At 42.6% G+C, this 18,399-nt stretch overlaps 1 protein-coding gene across 1 annotated transcript in view; it reads left to right on the top strand.

Moving 5' to 3' along the window:
* Positions 1 to 18,399, top strand: part of MTR (5-methyltetrahydrofolate-homocysteine methyltransferase) — a 454,402-nt gene that overhangs the window by 261,959 nt on the left and 174,044 nt on the right. The window contains exons 19-20 of the mRNA XM_078648574.1: positions 10,051 to 10,140; positions 13,321 to 13,473. Of these exons, the coding sequence (XP_078504700.1) occupies positions 10,051 to 10,140; positions 13,321 to 13,473 (243 nt within the window). The remainder of the gene's footprint in view (positions 1 to 10,050; positions 10,141 to 13,320; positions 13,474 to 18,399) is intronic.

Here is an 18,399-nt window from a genome sequence, read left to right as displayed (position 1 = left end):
GAAGAATCTGAAACAGTGTTATCCTCTTTTGAAATATCAGCGAACTTCAAGCGTTTACTTTAGAAGAAACTTTCTTCCAAATTTAGCCAAATAAATTAGTATTTCGGACTAACCCAAAGTTCCACCCTAAAGTAGTTTCCGCTTCCGTGCGAACCAAACATTTGAACTACCAGTATTCTTTCCTAAGCCAGATTCAGTAGCAGGAGCTCTTTATACCCTCGAGGTTAAAAGAGCATTAATGTATTACTTCGAGAGGACGAAACCTTTTTGCACAACACAACTTTTTGTTGCATTTTCAAACTACACTACCTGTAACTTCACGAGCACTCTCCACATGCAAAAAAAACGAGTCTCAATGGCTTTTCCAGGAAGCATCTCCTTGGCGACCATGTGTAAAACAGCTACATGAAATAACACACATACATTCAGAAAACACAATTGTGTTGATGTCTTAGCTAATCAACGAGCTAGAGTGGGTCAAGCTTTATTACGAGCACTTTTTCAAACACCTACATCAACCACTAGCCATCCACCGCTTTTGGGAAGCACTGCCTTACATTCTATGCTAAGCATATGTATCTACGGCCAAAGCAAGCTACAAATAGAATATGTTACTTGCCCACTAAGCATTTATTCGTAGCGTGTAGTGCCATAGATTCATATGCACCCACTTTCCCTCCAGGAAGCTACTGGCTGTCGTATTCGCTTCTCTACTAACACACTCAATCTTATCTCAACTTTACTCAAATGCTCATCATTTCTGTCACTATACTGCTCCTGTCCTAAGCTCACCTGATGAGCTGAAAAACAGTCTAACAAAGGAGCAGATGAACGTGTGCAATACAGACTATAGGAAGAGTCACATTACCTTATGACTCAAAAGACTTCTTCGAAGAAAAGCAACTTACTAACGCTCAAGCCCAACACTAGATGGTAGGAGTATGCTAAGCATATGAATCTACGGCATTAGATGCTGTGAAAACATGCGTACAGAGTAAGTAACAAATTCCTTTCTTTGAGTCATCAAGCGTAGGTATGTCCAAGTCAAATATATTAGTATAATGACAATAGATCGCTTCAGAAAAGGAGCTGGGTCATTACGATTCTGCAAAAAGGCGAAGAATCTGAAACAGTGTTATCCTCATTTGAAATATCAGTGACTCTTAAAATGGTGTCTCGTAGGAAACCTCTTGAAGGTGGCTCCACTTAACTGAGTGTTCAGCTGATAAGACCTTATTTGAATCTGTGGTTTGTGAGAGATTCTTAAGTGATTCGGTACGTGACTTTGAACAACAGGAAGCACCATTTACTTTTTCCCAAAACAAAAAAATATTTGGTAAGGTCTCTCCAATATGACTCTTATTTCCTTAACTAACACTGGGTACATGTTCATAGTACATGCTGTATAGATGATCATACATGGTATATGAATGCCTGAAAATGAAAGCAGCTTTCCTCATGTAGTGGTATAGAACACAGATCAACCATTATGTCCAAAGGCCGAAAAAGGGTAAATTCTAAGAACCTAACAACAGTTCTGTGGGATTGATTTACATAGGTACATTATAAATACTTACCTTGCATTTAACTAACCAGCCAGTTTGCAGACCTTCAAATAAATGTATATAAGAGCCTCTCCAAAGGAAGCAAAATAGCTCTATATCCATGTCACCGAGTAAAATACCACAACATAGGCAATAGTGCAGACAGTGCAGTGCTCAAAATAGTGAGTAGCTGAATCTTGAAATCGCACATATAAGTCCTAAGTAGTCAAACAGTAGTTAGCAGAGAATGTCCATCTTGGATTTTTGCCTCAATTTTATGTGCGATCACTATACAACACCAGGAGTATCATTGCCTTTTTGACGTGGAAGTATTAGTTTGCGTATATCATCAGGACACATGCTATTTGTCTATGAATCTGTGAATTAAACAAAAGAGAGCCTTTAGAGTGTGTGACTGGGATTACAGTCTCTATGGAGTGTACATGTCGCAATGTCCACGTACTTCGTTCTCTAGTTTAATAAACCAGGGTATGAACTTATATTCACCAATGGAGGGTAAGTATCTATATTCAGACCCAATTTTCATTATCAACGGTGTTTCACTGAAAATTAATTGGGCATAATTTAGTAAATGATGTGGTGGGCATATAACCCACATTGTTCTGCATTACAACTAATGTTGCTAAAAGGTTCAAACTTGAGATACTATGGTGAATGAAAGTCATGATTTAGTAACCCTACAGTTTTTATGCATCTTTGTATGACAGAACATAAAAATGTCTCAGATCACCTGTATCACAAGATTGCCGATGATTGTGACACAATGAATGAGTCAATAAAAATGTGTGTTTAATATTTAATAAATAATTAGCCATTGCTATTATCATACGTTATTACCCGCATGCTTTTTAGATTTTGGGCCAACTGAGCTCATGTACGTTACGTGTTACTGTCTCACAAATGAGTGCAGGTGCCTTTATTCACAACAGAGCGATACAAAAGGGGATGATGGACAGAGCATTTGAACAAATCAAACACTCACCCCCAGTCAACTGATCTGGGTTTAATCCATCACCATTCTTTAGTTCACTCAGCCACCCAGTTCAGACATGGCTATATGCAAATCAGTCTGACCCTGTGCCTTATGGGAACAGTCCAGCCCGAACTGCCAAGCCATGTGTTCCCTGGACCGGAAACAAACATCCTGGGACCGGTTTCGGATTCATAATCCTCATCAGCCAGGCTATCTTGAATCCAGTGGCCAAGTGAACAAGGGACTCACGTCTGAGCATACCCTGCCACACTTAGGGCGAACAAAGCGATACAAAATGGGATGATGGACGGAGCGTTTGAACAAATCAAACACTCACCCCCAGTCAACTGATCTGGGTTTAATCCATTACCATTCTTTAGTTCACTCAGCCACCCCAGTGTGCTGGGGATGCTCAGACGTGAGTCTCAGGCTCTCCACACCACTGGAGTCAAGCTATCCAAGCTGATGAAGGCTGATAGCCAGAAACCGGTCCTTGGATGCTTGATTCCGGTCTGGGAAAGACATGGCTTGGTAGTTCGGACTGGACTGTTCCCATGAGGCACAGGGTCAGAGCTGATTTGCATATAGCCAGTGTCTAACCCAGGGTGGTGTGGAGTGCAAAAAAACGATGGATTTAGGCCCAGATCCTTGTACTGGGGTGAATGTATGACATTGTTCTACATTCTGTCCATCAACTGTGTTTTTTGCAATTTCACCCTGAGTGTGCTGGGAATGCTCAGACGTGAGTCCCAGGCTCTCCACACCACTGGAGTGAAGCTATCCAGGCTGATGAAGGCTGATAGCCAGAAACCGGTCCTTGGATGCTTGATTCCGGTCTGGGAAAGACATGGCTTGGTAGTTCGGACTGGACTGTTCCCATGAGGTACAGGATCAGAGCTGATTTGCATATAGCCAGTGTCTAACCCAGGGTGGTGTGGAGTGCAAAAAAACGATGGATTTAGGCCCAGATCCTTGTACTGGGGTGAATGTATGACATTGTTCTACATTCTGTCCATCAACTGTGTTTTTTGCAATTTATTCACAACAGAGCATGATAGATTACAAGGAGCCTAACTCTATCGCTAGTGCTCTCACCAGGTTGCGAACCCAGGAAAACGCTTATATTAGAGGACAGTTCCAACTTGGAGCATAAGTTGTTAATTCTAAAGTGTCTAACTGTGGTATGTCTCCTAACCACCTCATTAGCAGTTGAGGACTTGGTGTGCCTCTGAAAACAGAATGACAACATCTAGACAAGCATCTACACCATACAGAGAATACACTATACGTGCAGCATGGGATGTACGCATAACAATGGTGTCATGCCTGCACCATTCTGAAATGCATGCATCCTATACCATGTAAATAGTGCAGCATAGCAGTGCAATTCGAGAAAGTTTGATCACCGTAGATTACTGTGTATCTGCTGCCGGTTTCAGAGACCGCGAGAAAAGAGCAGGAAAACGACCCTGTGCGGTACATCCTCATCCAAACAACTCTTCATCTTTGTAAACTAGAAGGACAACCACTTGGTCTGCTTCTTAAATTGTGTGTGGTATGTGTCACTACAAGCATCAAAAGTAAAACTGACAGATACATTCAGTATTATTATTCATTCACTCATGTAAGTGCTATGGAAATGACCCTATTACAATTCAATACATATGTCCATACTTCAGAAACCTTCTGATCAAGAGCTGTAAACAGAAATATTAAGCCTATAGAATCAAAAGATAGACCCCCTCCAGGCATCTAACACCTGGTGGAAATATTTCACCAACTTGTTTTCGCTGGGCTTGATTGTGGTGCCATGAGCATCAGTTGAATAATTCTGCACAATTTGTGTTTGCTATGTTGTAAGCACAAGCTTTCACACAAAGGTATCACAGCACTATAAATGTATCAATATCAGTTGTCAACGGAAATAAAATGGTGTACAGTAATGGCCTGGACCTTTAGGCACAGGGAGAAAGGCTTGTCTTAAGTTGTTTTTGGAACACCAGGAGGGATGTTACTTTCATATATTAGGAGGCATAAACTGTTCCGGAGTCTGTCCTGTGCAACAGAGAAAGCTCTGACTACTTGAGTGACACTTACGAATTTTGACTTTTAGAAGACAGAACCCCATTGGATCTCAGACTGAAGTTAGGTATTTAAAGAGAGAACTTTTTTTGCAAGTGGTTTTCTGGCATGATGATGATGGTGATTTATGGACTAGACAGAGTGATATAAATCAGCCTTGCCAAATAAACATGTTTTTATTCACAATTCTTTGTTGAGTCGTAAACAGATTCTTTATACACCTCAGAACCCATAATTAACAAAGACAGTCCTTAGTCACAGACTTTATTCGGTCTTCCATAGTAAGTGTTGTGTCAAATTTCACACCAGAATTCTTCACAAGTTGGAATGAACTAGGTTTTTGGCCAAAACTTATGGTTCCAGACTGATGTTGGCTTGAAGCGGACCAGAATCTATCTTCCCACCATTCAACTTCAGATGTTTGCTGTTCATCCACTGTTGGAAGTCAATCATACAGTTGCACTGATTTCCACCCTTAAACTGGGTTCCTCGTCAAACACGAAAAAATCTGGATATCATCCACATACATAGGGCAGTAAGGCCATATGATTGCATCTAACAATCAGTGGACCCATATACAAGGTAAAATGTAATGGTGAAATGACAGAACCTTGTGCTACTCTTAAAGTGAATACTTCGCCTTTGGATACAAATAGACCCATAGTAGCCTAAATGGTCCGGTTAGTCAAAAAACATTGTAACTACTAATGGAGGGTACTCCAGATACCACAGCCCTCCAGGCGGTCCAACAACACCTGGTGGTTAATGGCAGTAAGACCCCTGACAGGTCTAGCTTGATCAGTGCTGCCAAACCTTCCTTTTAGGCATGCATGCACAGTCAACTAATACTGCCATTACTACACATTTAGTGTTGCAACTGGCACAGAAACGTATCTGCTTTGAATGTAACAACTCTTGAAACTCTATAGAGGTCTATAACTGATTAAACACTGCCCGTTCAAGTAGTTTGGCTATGAACTGGAGTTGAGACATAGGTATGCAGTTGTGGACATAGTCCTGGTCTAACAAAGAACCTTAAATTAAACAAGCATTGGAAATGCAATAGGTCTCGCAATAGAATAGTTAGACATTTTTCTTTTTGCAAATGGAAGAGTGGCGTTGCGTGGATGAGTAGCGTTGCGTGGATGAGTGGCGTGTGTGAGTGGCGTTGCGTGTGTGAGTGGCGTTGCGTGTGTGAGTGGTGTTGCGTATGTGAGTGGCGTAGCGTGTGTGAGTGGCGTTGCGTGTGTGAGTGGCATTGCGTGTGTGAGTGGCGTTGCGTGTGTGAGTGGCATTGCGTGTGTGAGTGGTGTTGGAATGCAATAAGTATCGCATTAGAAAAGTTGTAGTTATTGGTCTTGTAAATGACATAATTTTTTTTTTTTGCGATGTTAAAATTGCTATATTGATGGCTTTGTCATTTACAATCCCAATAGTTATAACTTTTGCAAATGTGACACCTATAGCATTTGGAATGCAACATGTTTAGTATTTACGTGACTTATATGGCAGCTCTGGTCGTTATGCTACATCTCTAGATAGTTTTATCTTCCGCAAATGTGACACCTATTGTAACACAATATGTGTTGTGAGGGTGAGTGAGGGTGAGGGGATGAGGGTGAGGTGTTGAGGGTGAGGGGTTGAGGGTGAGTGAGGGTGAGGGTGAGTGAGGGTGAGGTGTTGAGGGTGAGGCGTTGAGGGTGAGTGAGGGTGAGGCTGAGGTGTTGAGGGTGAGTGAGGGTGAGGAGTTGAGGGTGAGTGAGGGTGAGGGTGAGTGAGTGTGAGGGGTTGTGGGTGAGTGAGGGTGAGGATGAGTGAGGGTGAGGGGTTGAGGGTGAGTGAGGGTGAGGGTGAGTGAGGGTGAGGCTGAGGGGTTGAGGGTAAGTGAGGGTGAGTGAAGGTGAGGCTGAGGGGTTGAGGGTAAGTGAGGGTGAGTGAGAGTGAGGGTGAGTGAGGGGTTGAGGGTGAACGGTTGAGGGTGAGTGAGGGTGAGGTGTTGAGGGTGAGTGAGTGAGGGTGAGGGGTTGAGAGTGAGTGAGGGTGAGGCGTTGAGGGTGAGTGAGGGTGAGGGTGAGTGAGGGTGAGTGAGGGTGAGTGAGGGTGAGGGTGAGTGAGGGTGAGTGAGGGTGAGGGTGAGTGAGGGTGAGTGAGGGTGAGGGGTTGAGGGTGAGTGAGGGTGAGGGGTTGAGGGTGAGTGAGGATGAGGGGTTGAGGGTGAGTGAGGGTGAGGGGTTGAGGCTGAGTGAGGGTGAGGGTGATTGAGGGTAAGGGGTTGAGGCTGATTGAGGGTGAGGGTGAGGGGTTGAGGGTGAGTGAGGGTGAGGTGTTGAGGGTGAGTGAGGGTGAGGGTGAGGGTGAGTGTGGGTGAGGGTGAGTGAGGGTGAGGGTGAGTGAGGGTGAGTGAGGGTGAGTGAGGGTGAGTGAGGGTGAGTGAGTGTGAGTGAGGGTGAGTGAGGGTGAGTGAGGGTGAGTGAGGGTGAGTGAGGGCGAGGGTGAGTGAGGCTGAGGGGATGAGGGTGAGTGAGGGTGAGGGGTTGAGGGAGGGTGAGGGTGAGTGAGGGTGAGGGTGAGGTGTTGAGGGTGAGTGAGGGTGAGGAGTTGAGGGTGAGTGAGGGTGAGGGTGAGTGAGTGTGAGGGGTTGAGGGTGAGTGAGGGTGAGGGTGAGTGAGGCTGAGGGGTTGAGGGTAAGTGAGGGTGAGTGAGGGTGAGGCAGAGGGGTTGAGGGTAAGTGAGGGTGAGTGAGAGTGAGGGTGAGTGAGGGGTTGAGGGTGAACGGTTGAGGGTGAGTGAGGGTGAGGGTGAGGTGTTGAGGGTGAGTGAGGGTGAGGGGTTGAGAGTGAGTGAGGTTGAGGCGTTGAGGGTGGGTGAGGGTGAGTGAGGGTGAGTGAGGGTGAGTGATTGCGAGTAGCAAAAAAATCGTATGGAGCCAGGGGCGTAGCGCAGGCTCCTGCAGGGGGAGGCTGGGGCAGGCTGGGGTACCCCTTGAACTCAATTTCTACGACTATCCCTGAGTTGTGAGAAACTGGTGAGGGGGGGGGATTCGGAAGGACGGGGTGACATCATGTAGATTTACACCATGGCATCGTGCTCCACAGCAAGCGAACGTCTCCCACAAACGGCAACATAGCGCGGCACAAAAACTCGGACTCTTTCCCCTGAGGGAAACGCGCACAGGCCTGCAGAACGGCTTATTTCCACCCTGTCAGAAATGGCACCTCAGCATGTGCCTTCCCTCGTCACTGAACAGGGCATATTGAACAGGGTCGAGGGCTGGAGGGCTGGCAGCTCGTCCTGTTCTCTTCCGTGAATGTCTAGCTGATTTGTCTTGCCAATAAAATATTATTTAACCGGGAGATGGAAACGTGCAGAGAAATGGATAGAGAGTGAGCGGAGACAAATGGAGGCGGGGGCTGGGGAGAGCGAGGGTAGGGAAACAGACAATAGGAAAAAGTAGAAAGAGGAAACATGCAGCAATGGAGAGAACACATCAGAAGAGCAGCTGTAAAATGGGATTGCGAGAGGGAAAATGAAAGGACATGTGGGACAGAGGAGAAGAGCACAAGGTGACCCAACAGGAGTAGATGGGTACTGGGGAGACATGACAGAAGTTAGAGATTAAATAGGTGCGACGGGGGTAAGAGGGCTGAGATATAGGGGTGCTTAGAGCGACGGAGATGCAGGGAAGGAGAGTGACGGTCACAGCAGGGGAGAGGTGTATAGAGATGGCGGGAGGCGGACGAGGAAAATGGTTAGAGAAGGAAAGATGAAGGAAGCACGAGGGAGAAAAGGAAGACGTAAGAGGGTGAAAATGCGTAGAAAACAGAAAAGATTAATAGGTGGGGGAGAGGGCTAGCGAGGGGAGAGCAACAGAATAGACGATCGTGATTAGAGGGTGAAAGGAAGAGAGATGAGAGATCGTGGGACGGAGGTGAAGAGAGAGATATTCGTATAACGTGTAAGAGGAGATAGCTGGAGTGATAGATGAGTTGAGATGAGGATGAGGGACATCGAGAGGTAGGCGATTAAATGGAAACGTATTGAAAGGAGATGGGCAGTTGGAGGAAATTAACAAACAAGACGGAGGGCATTGCTGTGGGGAGGGGGTGGAGGAGAAATGCACACGGCGGGCAGGGGAGGGGGCGGAGCGGGGAGAGCGGCATGTGGGTGCGAAGAAGCCGGGGCCTTTGAAGTGAAGCTAAGCTTCACTTCAAAAGGTGTCGGGAGGAATGCGGCTGAGGGAACAGACGGCGATTGCGGCTGAGGGAACTGATGTGCACGCGCTTTTAAGCTCAATGCACATGCGCATTGAGCTTAAAAGTCACGGGCACTGCAAGGAATCGCCACGATTCCTTGCTTCTTAGTTAAAGGTTGTTTAAGCCGCAATAGGCTCGCAAGCTCGATGCGCATGCGCATCGACAGGCGAGACCTAAAAAGGCTTATATTTTGCAATTATTGTCAGGAACACAGATCTCTATCAGCTATTTAATACTAATCTGACCATGGTAAAATTAATTAATCAGTAACATTTTGTGTAATTTGTCAGGAACAACATCTAATCACAAGCCCAGTGGCTTACTGTTCTTTATCAAAGACACACAGTCTTGGTTATTCTTTAGGGAGAATTGGGAAACCTCTTTTTTTATTTCCAAATAACTAAACAGTTCTCTTCCTCTCTTGGGGTTGGGACTGCGTTGGACAATAAGTATGCTTGTGTGCCTGCTATTTTCCGTTCAAAGAAGTCTGCAAATGCATTACATTTGACCTCTGTGTTGGTTTCAAACTTTCGACCAGGGGTTTCCTTCAATTTCTTGATTGTTAACTAAATCGCTTTCTACATATTTGATGCATTCATGCTTTTATTTGGATAATACTCTGCTTTGATTTCTCTTATCAACCTTTGTATTCCATGTTTAGAAGGAACCAAGCATAGTTTGCATTAATCTCGTTGCATTTACCAAGGTTGATGAAAGCCTGTACAGGGACAATATGTTTTTATCACAAGTGGAATATAAAAAAGAGAGGAATGAATTACATTGTTTCTTTATGTTTGTATACCATGAGTGATTATCCAAATATACACTGCATTTAGCTGTTCAATATACTTCCAAACTTTGTTTGTATGATCTGTCCATCTTTAATATGCATTTTCTGAAGACCTGTATTGTTCATTATGTATCAATGAATGTTGCGTGCTACCCACGTAACATACAAAGTGATTGCTTGTGCTTGGAATCTAGTCCAATAAAAAATTAGAGAAATTGTTGCCATATAATTTTCTCACAGCATTTATTTAGGTTTCCAATTGCTGCAATTATTCCCTGCCTTTATTTGAAATAACAAGGACAATGTTCTTAAGATACATTTTCTCACTGTGCACAGGCTGTATGAAATGTGAGTTGCCACTTTATCAACTGATTTACTCTATTGCAGACCAAAGCTAAAGGTGGCAAGAAAGTAATTCAAACTGATGAATGGCGTTCTGCTACAGTCGAGGAAAGACTAGAATATTCTCTGGTGAAGGTGAGTAGCTGCACTCACAAAGACCATTTGAATCAGTGTGGCTATTTTAACATCTATAAAACAATCTGGGCGTTAATAATCAATCATTACAGTGTCCTACTTCTCGATTCCTTACACCTGTTAATTTAAAATAAAATGCACTAATGAATAACCACCGTGCATCGCTGTTAGTGGGTAGTTCATTTTGATTTCAATGGCTAATTTGGAAGGAAGTGGAAAGCCAAGCTAAAACTTACATTGAAACCAGAAAACAGATGAATGTAATATAATCTTAACTGGTCAAATCAAGCACTCAACCCTTGTAGTGGATAAATACTGCTGTAAATCAAGCTATAGTTCATGATGAGGACATTTATTTAAGTATAAGTTCACTGATATGAGACTGTTTGTCAAAGGAGTCCAGTTTGGTTTGATTTGGTGTTGGGGTAATCAAGCTTCTGGATCAATGCTACTTCCTAAGGGTCTTCTGACGAGTCACCCAGAGATTACTGCAGGCTGTGGCCATCAAATGAAAAAGTGGCTTTGACTATTGACCAGCAGGACACACATTTGGGAACACTGATGCACTGTAACCTCCTGCAGAAAGGTCACTGGATATGTAATGGTTTGGCACATGGATAAAAAATTGGAATATTTAAATTCCAGAAGTGTTTTATTGTTTGGGTGTTTTGCTGAATGAAATTCACTTCTATTTATTAACTATTGAGGCATGAACATAATTTGAGCATTTGCGTATATGAAGAATTGACTACTGAATTAGTATGTTGTGCAGATTTAAACTTCAGAAAAGTGTGTTTTTAGTTTTTAAAAGTTCTTGTTATACTGCATATGATGCCATAGGACTGAAAGCAGAATAAAAGACATACTCACACCCATCAGAAAAAAATCACCTTCACTAAGAAACCTATTCCATGTCATACAAACTCTACAAATATTTTTGCAAATGGTAAGAATGTTACATACTCCTTTTAGTTCGTTGTGTTCTTGTTATATGTGGCTGTATGCATTTCTACATCAGATTTGCTGTGCTTTCTTCCAGTTTAACACATATTCCACTTGGAAAATGAGAGAAAAACAGGCAAATGACCCCCCCGCCACCCCCCACATGACTCTGATATGATTGTCAAAGCACACTGCTGTGTTGAAAAGCTGACCATGTGAAGTCTGGTATCAGAAACCAGTGCTTGTCCAGATTGCATTATTCCTTGCCCTGTATGAAGTTATGCATTTCATGATTATTAATGTATTCTTACAGTCCTGCACTCAAATGGGAGCTGCACCACATACATGTGTGTCTGTTTGGATCACAATCAAGACATTTTTCAAGAAAGCGGCCAGGACAGGCATAATGTAAAGATGAGGAGTAATAACCAATCTTGTGCTACCAATATAAGGTTTTTCACCCATGTAATTATATGTAGAGAATATATATATTAATATATTGATATTATTTAAATTATATTGATAGTTTTTTAAGCCACACTCAGCTCTCTGGTCCTCATATAACTTTCAGGATTTTGTGGGTTAGAAATGTTGAAATAAAATGAATGTCTAAACCCTTTTAGAGATGCTCATTACAATAGATAATTCACTTGTTCTTCAATATGCCCTACTAGCTACTTATAGTGTAGAAACACCAACTCTGACTTTCAACCATTTTCATTTGTTTCTTTTTTTACTACCCAGGAGACATTATAGTTCGCAATGAGGATCTGTCTCCTATGCCCTTCTTAGTACTAGTGTTTTGTACATAAAATGTGTCAAAGACTTGCGATGGTGCGAGAAAACTCCTCAGGATCAGAGCGACAAACAATATGGTCCACCTCTTGATATCTCCAATTCTGAATACCAGGAAAGACACAGACTTTTAGAGCGAGCGAGTGAGGGAAAGGGTATGAGGAAGGAAACAGCAGGGAAAAGGAAGAAAAACCTGAAAAGTAAATGAAACTAGATTAGCAAATGAAAGAACACCTACTCTCATAAATTCTCACTAAAGCGTATCAGATTTATCTGAGACGTAATAGAGGAATCGCCTTTGCAATCTCTGCGTAATCAACACTCTTATGATTACCACATTTTAGATTCCTTGTCTGAACCTGTGGACACAGAAATAAATAAGCCTGCAAGCCCAAACTACATGTTCCACAATAACTCATCAAGACAATCACAAAATGTTCTCATACATACCCAAGCATGAAAGGAAAGAAAAAGTTTATGTAAAGTTCCGCAAATATTTTGGAAGAGTTCCTCATCAGATTGTAAAAGAAAAGTTTTTCATGGTCAATGCTGCCACCATTTATATAATATTCATTGGTTCATCATCACAACGAGTTCAGTCTTTTACTTGACTTCGTTAAGCAATTACTTCTCATTGCATTTGTTCCAGAAGCAAAAATATTCAAAAGGACAGAAAAAAAAGACTGCTTGGTTGCTTTACTTCAAGCACTGAATGTACAAGTCTGCAGATAATCAACGTCTTTTTTACTTTTAACAGCTTTTGTAAAAGAACAGATTTCTGTTTTGCCTTTATTGTTTTGTTCATGTTCCCCAGAATAACTGGTTAGTTTAACTCAACAGCTCCAAATAATACAATTAACAGAAAGGAAGAATTTATGTATTTTTACAACTTTTTCCAGTTGGCCGATAAGGAATACGTTTGAAGAAATGGAGCGAAATAAGAACACAGCTGCTGACTTAACTTGTAAACCCAGGTTCACTTTCAACTGGGGCAGCACTTCTTGCACATGCTTCAAATACCATCTTTGGCTTTCCAAAAGACAGCTTTCCCAAAAATGGCTGCAATAACCAAATGAGAAACAAACAGTCTCGCCCAGAGTACCAGCCTCTGCAACCACATCACAAATGAATTATGCAGCCTAACGGTGTGCAGAGTCTTCCTATAAATCCGCCATTATTCTTCTGAACTCCTCATGTCCTCCCTAGGCATCATGGAACTTGAAGTCCATGCAAACTTAGTTTGTACAGGCAAGAACACACAGTTACCTCCATGTTAACCTTCACATGGAAGTAGTATATTGGTAACGTTTGAAGGCGCTAAGATGTTTGAATCCTGACAAAATGTCTGAGGCATTCTTAAATATGCATGGGATTCTGGATTAAGACTAATTCGTTTTTTAAAAACATTATTATTTTTCTCACTGCATTTTCTTTTTTTTACAGGGCATTGATAAGTATGTGGTCGAGGACACAGAGGAAGCAAGACTAAACCACAAACTCTATCCTCGACCACTCAACATCATTGAAGGACCTCTCATGAGTGGAATGAAGGTGGTTGGAGAACTCTTTGGTGCAGGAAAAATGTTTTTACCTCAGGTAATAGAAAACTGTCAGGCTCTTCTTCTTAGTCCTCTTTCCTGAGTCTTTTTTGATTTGTGAGTTAGTGTGTTTATCAGCCAGTGTAAACCCTATTGTGCAGTCTTGTATAGCATAAGTGTTTGACATCTTGATATTAGGGCTGTATTGTGTTATACTGAGCGATGAGAACTTTTTTACACTTTAACTTGATGGAAAAGACTAAATAGACCAGGCTTACTACTGGAGGGTGATGTGAGGATTGAGATACTGGTGACGATCACTACAACAGGGCACAAAAAGGGGACATGTAGGCAATGTTCTACATTTTATTTTATTTTATTTATAGTGTGCAAAGGCTCACTGGTGGCAGCTTCAAAGTGTAGAGCAATGCAAGGCTAGCGGACTACCTTGAGGTCAATGTGGGAGGACGCAATCTGTTGTGGGAACATCAGTGCAGGCAGGGGAACCGAACACAAGTCGGCTCCCAGCAGGTGGGAGCATTTTCAAAGCTCTCGCCCGCTGGGAGCAGACTTTGTGTTTCCTCCAGTTTGTCTGGAGATTTGAAAATACTCCCTCCAGATGAGAGCAATTATATGTTTCCCTCACCGCATCGGAGTGGGTAGAAAGACCACTTTGTCCCGAAAGAGGGATCCCCAGGACACAGCAAGTGAGCTGGCCCAGGTGATGGGGTCCCCGGGGCCATTAAATGCTCAGGTAGGTGGGGACCACACATCACCCTTCCTTTTAATTTAACTCATGGCCTTAGGTTTGGCGTTCCCAGAGCCTTTTAAACGGTTGGGGAGGAAGGGTGGCTGCGCAGCCCCCTCACCTTAAAAATATTTTGGGCCCCATGGGATGAGATCTCTGGAGCTGAAAACGACTTAAGGAGGGAGACCTCATGCCTTCATCCACATTGTAATGAATTTGGGCCCCAGGTTATGTGGTCCTGGGGCCGAAAATGTCTGGGGAAGGGAGCTAAGCGCCCCCTCCCCTTAATTAAACAATGTGCCCTCCGGACACCTTTTTTTTTGTTGCTGTGAGCTTGCACAAATCTTGTTGGATTTCCCCAATTTTGGCTCGGGGGCCCTCTGGGTCTCCCCCTTAGGTCTAGGGAGCAGGGTATCCCTATACTGCCCCCTTATGGTATATTTTTTGGACAAGATATAAACAGTTCTGTAATGGCTGCCAGCAACTTTTTTCTCATGTTGCTGGCAGCCAATCTGAGCATTGACTCCCACTGGATTCGCAAGATAGCCCAAGGGGAAATAAGCTCCTGCTGGACAATCAGAACGCTCTATTTTTTAATTGGTTTCCCGCGAGACTCACAAGAATCTCTCGCAGACCCAACCATCCAGATATACAATTGCATTTAAGCCTTAATTTCTCAAAAACAACTTAACAGATTTATACCAAACCCTAAAAAGCACAATCTAAGAACCAAAATATAGTTTCCTAACAATTTAGTGTAATTTTGTTCAGCAGTGTTTGCGGTAGTGCTTCTTAAAAATTTCTATGGAAAATACATGGGGATTTTGCATTTGAGACCCCCGTTTTTCACATCCCATGCTTGATGGATCACCCCGAAACTTTCCATGCACATGCTAGTGAAAAAGTAGCACTCGGTTGGAACGTTTCATGAAGATTTGTCAAATGGGATATTAGCAAAACAAAAAATGTATTTCCTGAAGAAGTGCTAACCTAACTACCCAGTGGCGACCGGATGGATTTGTATTTATCTATATCTATCTATATATGTCTATATCTATCTATCTGTCTATCGATCTATCTATCTATCTAGCGATTTAACTATCTATATAACCTACTTTCTATAGAAAAAAGCGTGTTTGACTTGACAACGTTTGACGAATCTTCCAAAAACATTTAAACAAAATTGTCATAGTGAATCTTGTTGTGCATGGAGCGTTTCGATGTGTCCAGTCAAGCAGGGACCGAGAAAAAGGTGGTCGACTGACCATATCACTGACCATGTCATGAGTGATGTACTATGTTAGGTGATCAGCAGTGCATTGCGGGGTCTTAAGTTATAGTCAGCTCAGGTAACTATAACTGCCGAATTTCACTGGTTGTGTACAATGAAATATGAGCCTAACTATAACGTCCCTGTTACCTTTTCTTTTTTTCAGTGAATTTCTACATTTAAAAAAAATTCTATTTCCTAATTATAACGTCCCTGTAATCTTTGTTTTTTTCAGTGAATATATACATATTTACACTTTCAGAACTGATTGAAGATGGGAACTCGAGGGTGTCATATTAAATGCCAATTAAATGCCAATTTATTTTTAATGATTATTACCATTCCTTAAAAAATTGCCAATTTATGACATGCTTGAGTGCCTGTTGTCATTCTGCTCTGAAGTAACAGTTTTTGGTAGTTACAACAGCGTCTTGCGTCCATAAAGGAGCCCTGGCACACATGTGGATGCAGATGTATTTCAGCAAATAATCGAAGGTTCCAGTGATGACCCCACAGTGCTCTAACACAGATGGTTGCAGAAAGAGTACTCTATACGGGTGTGATGGTGAATGACAAAGTCATGGAGAAGCTGAAAATTTGGATGAATAAAAGCTCTTTCCAACATGATAATTCATAGACTAAAATTACATTATTTGGTTCCAAAGGTAAAGTAAACTTTATTTCTCTCCCAATTCCTGGGGCCTTTGGTCAAATAATGGATGTTTTCAGTAAAATAAAAAAAAACCTGATGTCACGTCTTTTGTTCAGAGATCACAATATACTCCAAAATAAAATAGGTCACAGTCAGCTGCTAAAATTTCAAAATGAAGACCCATTATCACCTCTTTCCACCAAGCATAAGATTATGGAAAATGGTAAGACTTCAATTCTTGCTTAGAATACTGTAATAGTATGTATGCAGTACTACCCGCGGGACAGCTCCGCTGCATACAGAGAGCATAAAATACTCGTCTTACAATGAACCCTCTTCGTAAAAGAAGAGATCATGTCACCTTTTCAAGGAGTTCTCTGAATTGGCTTCTTGCCAGAGGCTGCATCTGATTTAAGCAGGGTTGTTAGATGTTGAATTGTATCAATAACTTGACCTCCGAATACCTTCCTTGCTGGGTCTCTTTGCCACCCTATTTAGGGATCTCAGGTGTCACAACAAATTGCTTCCTCTTAAAATGTAAGCAAAGCAGGCTGAACATTTTCAGTACTCGGTCCATCTGTTTTGAATTGCCCCGAAAGCAACTAAGATATTTTCCCAACATTGCCACATTCAAAAGGTGCTCCAAAGTTTGCATCCAATTATGTATTCTACATAAGAACCATGCTAGGGCCTACTTATGAGTGTCAGTGAGTGTGTTACAAATGCCATTAATCAGTCAGTCAGGAAATGTGCATTTCTCTCAAAATACCCCAATCAGGGACTGTAGCTTTTCTTCCACCGCTTTCTTGTGACAGAGCAAAAACCACAATGAGGAAGATGAGCATTCAGCACATCTCTGTTGATCATGTCACAGCAGTGGCTATGCCCTTACCTGCAGTCTGTCAAGAGTAATCTGCGACTTCTTTGCAGGTCAAAGGCTGATCTGTTCGCAATGTTTGATCCAGTTAGTTGAGGACAAAGAATATAGTATTTAGAATGTAGAAAGTAGTAGGAGCTTATTTTAGAGAATATAAATGTATGGGTTTATATTAGATTATGTAACGGAATGTGTGTGGTAGAATGTGATGATGAAGAGAGAACATTGACAGCAGTTGGTGCTGATCCTTCATACTTCTAAATTATTGTTCCTGACAAATTAATAAATATAAGTGAAAACCACATAGCTGGCTGGATATTGTGTCCTCGCAATTCAGCGACAAGCTGGGATCTGGACCAATAATCTTCTGGACAAGTTTCTGCAAATTATCAAGGCATGGTCCTGTGGTGGCTGTGTTTGGGGGCCTAGGGATCGTGTGAGCTGTGCCGATTGCGTGAGGCAAAGTTCCAAAGGTGTGTATGGTTCACCACTGCCAGATTATGTTTTTTGGCATGTTCTGGAATAGTTTTGACTGCGGATGTTGTGCGCAAGGAACCGTTCTTGATGCACATTTATTGAATGCAGCCGCGTGTGAGGACACTCATAGGCACAGCGCATGAAGCGCATGAGCTGCGAGCGAGGATTGGCTTGCGTTAATTATGAAGATGTTTGGGCGCAGCACAGTACTTGAATTGACTGCGAACGAGTATCGGCTCGCGTAAACAAAAAGGAGGCTTACCGTCGTGCAGCTGAAATGAAGGGTTGCACTGTTGCAGGTCAATTTCACAGGAAGTAAAGCTTGTTTCCGCATACTGTTTTCGACGGCTGCCAGATTGTCAGTCAGTATGTGTGTAGCGCCCTCTGAGGCCCTGTAATTGTTGTTCGTATCAGATACCCCAACAACCCCCCTTTTCTCTGCAACAGAGTACTCTTCGACCTTCTTGGTTCAGGGGTGAGCATTTATTTATACCCTTTCTCTCTCCCAGTTATCAACAGTCCTTAGGATATGCCTTAGTGGCCCAGGTTTTATTTCACAGTCTTTTGAGGGTTAATAAGGAAATAAACAAAGCAGTCTTGAACAAAAGGAGTGGAACTGCAGGCGTCTTCACTCCTCACGTTGTCCCTGGCTTCTCGTCAGCGTGGGGCTCCTCAAGAGGGAATAAAAGAAGCTATACATAAGGGGTTAGGCTGCTATCTCAATATCTCATCATGAAGTAGTGCTCCCTTAACCACTCCATGCCCTAACTTGGTGAGGTGCCTATGTGCAAGGTGGTTTTGTGAATTAGGGTGGTGTAGCCCGAAAACCCACCCACCAATCTTTAAATGAAAAGGCCTGCAAGGTAGGCACTTGCCTGAACCCATGACCTTCCGGGGATGTACGAAAGGGAGTCCCAGCATCCGTTTCCCTCCTTGAAGCACTGGACTTATTCGCATGCT

This window comes from Lissotriton helveticus, chromosome 6 (genome assembly GCF_964261635.1).
Source record: "Lissotriton helveticus chromosome 6, aLisHel1.1, whole genome shotgun sequence".
NCBI lineage: Eukaryota > Metazoa > Chordata > Amphibia > Caudata > Salamandridae > Lissotriton > Lissotriton helveticus.
The sequence above is the reverse complement of the archived record's forward strand: the minus strand, read 5'-3'. Positions and strand labels throughout refer to the sequence as shown.